At 39.5% G+C, this 6,355-nt stretch overlaps 1 protein-coding gene across 1 annotated transcript in view; it reads right to left on the reverse strand.

Annotated features, from left to right (window-relative positions):
- Window positions 1-5,871, reverse strand: part of synpra (synaptoporin a) — a 28,107-nt gene extending 22,236 nt beyond the window's left edge. Inside the window, exons 1-2 of the mRNA XM_014009874.1 lie at window positions 5,699-5,871; window positions 5,508-5,573 (exon numbers count right to left, since the gene is read on the reverse strand). Of these exons, the coding sequence (XP_013865328.1) occupies window positions 5,508-5,573; window positions 5,699-5,716 (84 nt within the window). The 5' untranslated portion in view covers window positions 5,717-5,871. The remainder of the gene's footprint in view (window positions 1-5,507; window positions 5,574-5,698) is intronic.
- Between the last annotated feature and the right edge of the window lie 484 nt (window positions 5,872-6,355).

The raw sequence follows: 6,355 nt of genomic DNA on the forward strand, positions 1-6,355 counted from the left end.
GTTCATGCATGTTTGAGAAATCCTTGAATCTCCTGTGGCCATGTAGCCTGGCCCTTGCCTTCCTACGCAGTTCTGCTCAATTCTAGTTTCCCTTCCCTTCACTTCTCTACAGCTGAGAGTCCAGACCCTCGTACGAAGCAAAGTGAAGGATAAAGGTTTGGTTTTTATCAGGCTAGTGGCCATGTGGACCTGCGGAAATGCTGGCAGGTACAAAGCTCTGCCCAGTTACACAAAGCTCCTCCCTGGAGTTCAGGCTGCAGCACTTCCACCCCACAGAGCACCCCCTCCCCCGAATCATTGTTGTTAAGAACTGCTGAAGTGGGAGTGTTGGAAATGGTAGGAGGTTCTTTAGGAGAAAGAGGCCAATTTCACAGCATTTAGCTAGACTATGATGCAAAGTTAACTTTATTTTTGATATTTACAGCATTTTCATAACAACTGAAGGTAACATAGTAACCTTATTGTAGTAGAGAATTGAACTATGTGCCTGGAAAATATATAATAACAGCCCTTTAAGTCATGAAAAGGTCAGTTGCAGGAGGTTTTGAGGTTGGTTWTAGCTCAGAAACACAAATTACATTTGATCAATGGTGATAAGAAGCTACAGCTAAGTTAGTGGTATTTGCTCTTTCATTTGACGAAGTACATATAAATACAACTGTAAGACTTCCAAAGGTACCATACTGTTAACTCTCAGTGTTTAGTCTGCACACAAGCACATCTGGAGGGAACCAGAGCTGGTGTACAGTTAGGTACTGAGGATGACATCATAGAACAGTAGGTCAGACGTGGGTTTGGATGAGAGAAAGTCCATTACTCATTCATTAGACTCATGACGGAGGCTCTGGCTTCTAGGCCGATGAATCACTAAGTCTTATACTGTACTTGTACTGCTGTGTTTGACATGCTTCAACCGCATGAGTGTGTTCATAATCATTTGCATCATGTGCTCAAGCAACTAAACCGTTCCCCCCATTTTCTCCCCCTTTTCACTTTTTTCTTATCTCCTCCTCAAATGTGCACGCATAAGAATGAAGACAAAAACAGTGAGGAGTTTGGGCACATCTCAAAGGACAGCTTCTGCATGAGTTGGTCAACAGTGGAGAGGGGGGGACCTTACAGCTGTTTGGAGCAGAATATGCCAGCCACTGACAGCGTGCCAAACAGGAAAAAGAGCTGCACACACACAATCCTGCTTTTTTCTGTAATAATAGTGGGCTTACTATTAATGCAAAAAATAAAATAAAATCTCAAGCCTCTTACTCTGAGGAAAACTCCCGAATCTCATATTTTAGCTTTGTACAGCAAAAGTGTGCTTTTAATTTTACATAAATTATAAAACAACTCACACAATGTCGTGCAGGCACAACTAGTTACAAAAAAAACAAAAAACAGTTGACTACAAAAACCTTGACTAAGGTAATATAACCTTTAAACATCACGGCCAATCAGCCAGACAGTCATGGGTTCATCATGAACACAGTAAATGTCAATTGTTGCCTTAACAAAAGTCCGCAGTGCCTGGAGGCAGGAAAACACAGCAAACTGGCACACGTACGTATGTTCCTGCTGGTGTCTCAGTGAGGCAGCACATTTACTGCAGGGGTTTAGATGATGACACATTAACATAATAAACACAAGAAACACTGCAGCTGAAGAACAATTTTTGTTTTCCTTCTTTTTTTTGTGGTTAACAGACACATCTGCGAGTGTGATAGCATGGCTAAAGGGAGGTTTAATCAGAAATCTGAAAGGAAAATAGCTGTCAAGGCATCAGGAGTTCATATGACATATAAGCCTGATTCACTGAGACAAGTGTTTTGTTTTATCAGGTGCAAATTTTTGTACCTCCTTGTTCCTATTCAGGMTCACAGGGCCACAGAGACAAAAACAAGCCAATCATTCACACTCTTATCATACCTAGTGACCATTTAGAATTGCTGACTACCTAACCTGTATGTTTTTGATCACAGCAACCTTCTTGCTGTGAGGTGAGCCAGCTGAGGTGGTTTGGGCATTAGAAGACCCTAGAGGAAACTGCCTTGGGATCCCATCCAGCAGGAGCTGGTGAGTGTCCCTGAGGAGAGGGACGTCTGGGTTTCCCTTTTGGATCTGTTGTTTCCACAGCCCAACCAAATAAGCAGAAAAAAAAAAAGAAATTGGATGGATGGATGAATGCTTAGTTTGAACTCAGCTATAGTCATAGTTTACATGCCACAAGATAGATTTGATGAAACAAAACAAGCATGACATTGATTGTACAATACATAACATGAACATGTGTGCTGCTGAGCTGCAGAACTCTCAGAGCATTATCAAACACTGCAAGTCAGGGTTCGCATTAAAACAACTCTGTGTTGTGTATAAATGTTAGGGGCAATCAGTATCTTATCTGCTKTAGATAACTTTTCAAATGGCCTGAGTTTGGAAAAACGGTTTAATTCTGGCCAGATTGATGAGCTAATAGCCGTGTTTCCATCAAGGTTTTTAAATGCAAATTCTGAAGTATCGCATCAGAAAAGGTGAGTGGAAACAGCATGATTCGAAAAACTTCCTCTAATTCACATAAAAGTTGAAACGCTCGCTTGAGTTTTTTTTTTTTTTTGTTTGTTTTTTTACAAAAGAAGAGTTAATGCTTAAAAGGACAGATGGAAGCACATTTGCCGAATCACTTCTGACGTAGCGAACATTTACCTCACGTGCTGATCAGCTGTTCTCGCTGTCTGTCCGAAACCGGTACTGGCACCAGAGCGACTGCAGCTGCGACTGCAGCTGGACCCTCCTATCGCTGTCGGCGTCTTCTCAGTTATACCCGTAACGTGAAAAAAAAATCACATTTCTTTCTCTACGTCTCCAGACAGTATGTAACATTACCAGAACTAGTTGATATGACAGAATAAGTACAAATTTCCCAATAGTAGCAACACGTTCCTGATAACGTCCCTCCATTTTCCTGAGATGTGGCTTTTACTTCCTGTTTACTACACGTAAGCATCTGATGAAACTGATTCGCTTCAAGCCAGTTGATGGAAGCACGTCTGATTCACATTTATCCGTTCTTTCCTTTTTGCGAAATTTTAAAACTTTGCTCAAAATTCGAATTAGAATTGGATGGAAACACGGCTAATGGCTAGAGGACCAAGATGTTCTGTCACCCTCTTCAGTTTGTGATGTCTCATTTCCGTGTATTGACGCCCTCAGTGTGTTGTGTCGATCTTTGGATTCACCAAGATTTAACAGACATTTCTCTGGATGAGACACAGCTTTCGCTCTCAAACACGCTCACTAGCCAATCCGAATTAGAGTGGGGSATCTTGACAAAACTCTAACCCAGCAATGATTGCACACCAAGCATGGACCACAGTTATTTTATGAAAGAAGAAGAATATGCTGACTKGGGTAGAAACGCTTCAATAACAGTTATGTTTTTGCCACATTTACAGCCTTTTTTCCCACTCCACAAATTTTGTAACTTCCTCATCCAAAATCCTATCTGAACGTTGGCTGAGAAATCCTTGACTCTCCTGTGGTAGCCRTTCAGAGCTGCCTAAATGCTTGCTGGTACAAAGCACCACCTTTTTACCCACAGCTCCTCCCTGGAGCTCAGTCCACAGCTGAGCTTCTGCCTCTCCCCCCACAGCTCCACAGACTAGCAAAATGTAACTTAAAAATGGTGGATGTTCATGATTTCATTGAAAAACAGAGCTTCATCATGATCTACATTTATAGTTCTTTCGCAAAAATTATCTTAACATGAGAGAACAACTGGGAGATATATGACAAGCTGAAACATCTTGTCAGAGCCTCTGTACTTGCTCATGTTCTTCAAAAAACATATGTTCTGCGTCTGATGGGATCATTTGAATAAGATTCAACGGTGTTGCYATTTTCCAAAACCAATATTACAAAATGTTGCTTCTTTTTTTTTTTTTACAATAAAATACAATGCTCAGTTGAAAAGTTGTAAATGGCGTGAAATGTTGTGAAGATGTGCTGAAGTGGGAGTGTCAGTAATGGTAGGATGTTCTCAAAGAGACACAGACTAAGAATAAGGTATTTAGCTATGRTGCAAAGTCCAGTTTATTTTTTGATTTATACAGCATTTACACAATAACTGAACTGAACTATGTGCCTAGAAAATACATAATACCCCCCAAATTGTTGTAATACACAAAAAGTAATACATGTTGCTGCTGTTATTTGCACTTAAGACTTATTTGCAAATATAGTGTAAGGCGGAATTAGTGAAATTTTTAACTTTCACATGAAGCGTTGAGAAATTTTTGAGAGAGTTTTTGTAAGATGCAGTATTCCAGTTTGAGCATTATGAGTCAGTTCAAAACATGTAAGATACTCTTTAAACTAATCTGGAATAAAGAAAACTATCAGTGAGGACCAGATTGCACTGCTGGTAACACTGCAGAACAAACCAGAATACTTGCATCTAATTTGCAGCTGTATACATTAGGAGGCCACAGGCCAGATCCAGCCGAGCAGCGGCTCTTCTGAAAAGTCACTTCAAGAAATCAAGGTGCAGCGGAGAAAAGGTCACTTATAGTGCCAAAAATRAAATAAAATAAAAATAAAATAAAATAAAATGTGAGCGGGAAGGGTGAGCTGGGGGATGCAGTGATGCTCACATAATCATACATATTTTGCTCGCCTTCACACACACACATGTAGCACAACAAGCAGGCCATATTATCTTTAACACATAAACAGATTGTGTGTTCGTCTCACAATCAGCATGGCTCAGCGTGCAGAGATGAAACAGAACATTTTAATTGTTTTCATCAGATTCCCCTGAGCTGCTGAGCTTGGATTATTTTATTTGCAAAWCGTACAAAGACTCTGACAGTCTGAGCAACTGGATCCCCTCGTGGCTACAGTAATTTCTCTAAACTCACATCAAAGAAACTCCCTTATCTTTTTTTTCTCCCCTCCATTTGGCTGCAGGCTTCTTTGCACTGTACAATAAACACGAGAGTGTAACACTCTCGCTCAGGCAGAAAGGGGAGGGAAAGCTTTGAATCAATCAGAGGAAGGATGCATTTCTTGTTAGACTGTGTGATGGCGCAACCATTTGCACCAAATCTACTAAGAATTAAGGGTTGACGCACATATTACAGGGAAAACCACAGTTTTCTGCTGGCATGTAAAAAAATCTTTATATAAGTTAAAAGCTTACCATCTGTTAATGTAGAAATAACAGTAAAAATCTACAAGGATAATGAAATTTAAAGGGGTGGTATCATGCAAAMTTGAMTTTTTTGAGGTTTAAATCATGTTTTAATGACGTTCCTTCATCAAAAACATTGTGCACCCCCCCCCCCAAAAAAAAAAAAACGATATAATTTTATTCAGAAATACAACAATATAACAATAATGATAATATAACACTGGTGTTAACTCAGCTTCAGTGACAGTACACATCCAAGATGKTTTTATTTATTATTTTYTTTGGTTTGCATTCTAATTTAGTTAGAGAAATACAGCTGTTCACTCACCCACTGCAAAACACGGATAAATCCCAGAGGTAATTTGAGCACCTGAAATGTTCCCACAGACGCGAGCTGCAAAAACATAAACAAATATTTAAAAAAAGAGGGGAAAAAAAAGAAAAGAAAACCACAATTCTCTAGCGCCAATTAATGGTAATTAGACCCAAAGAGGTAATTCTCTCATCCAGTCATCCCACCTGGTTGGCGGAGTCCATGTCAGCAGCAGGTCACTCCGGTTAGTTCACCTGTTGGAGGAAAACCGAATAAAAACAGCTCCGAGCCGCAAACACCGGACTGATGCGCCTGTCGCGTAAACAATCAGGGGCTCGGATTCCGACTGGGACCGGAAAAGCCCGAGCAGTCCCCGATATTTTTTTTTCTTCCGCCTTTTTTCCTGAGGGATAAACAGCATTTTCCTGTGCTGACATTCGGATTGGTTCCGCAAAGAGGAGTGACCTATTTATTTATTTGTAATTGGACAGAAGGTCTTTACAATTCTTCATTGTCGTTGTCAACTTAATCCACGAATCTCAGAAGGTTTTAGAAAAAAAAGCTGTCACCTGAATTTGTCTCATATGTTTTATTTGTTGCATTAGCTTATTTTATTTTGCTTTATATTGTTTTTATTAATTATTTTTGCTTTTTTTGTGAAGCACTTTGTGATCAATAAAAAGTGCTATATTTCTTATGAGCTGAAACATTGTATAAAACCAATATCAAAATGAAAACATGATCATTTTTGCAATCATAGCAAACACCGCTTTATATTGTTTTTATTAATTATTTTTGCTTTTTTTGTGAAGCACTTTGTGATTAATAAAAAGTGCTATATTACTTATGAGCTGAAACAGTGT

This window comes from Austrofundulus limnaeus, unplaced genomic scaffold (assembly GCF_001266775.1).
Source record: "Austrofundulus limnaeus strain Quisiro unplaced genomic scaffold, Austrofundulus_limnaeus-1.0 Scaffold62, whole genome shotgun sequence".
NCBI lineage: Eukaryota > Metazoa > Chordata > Actinopteri > Cyprinodontiformes > Rivulidae > Austrofundulus > Austrofundulus limnaeus.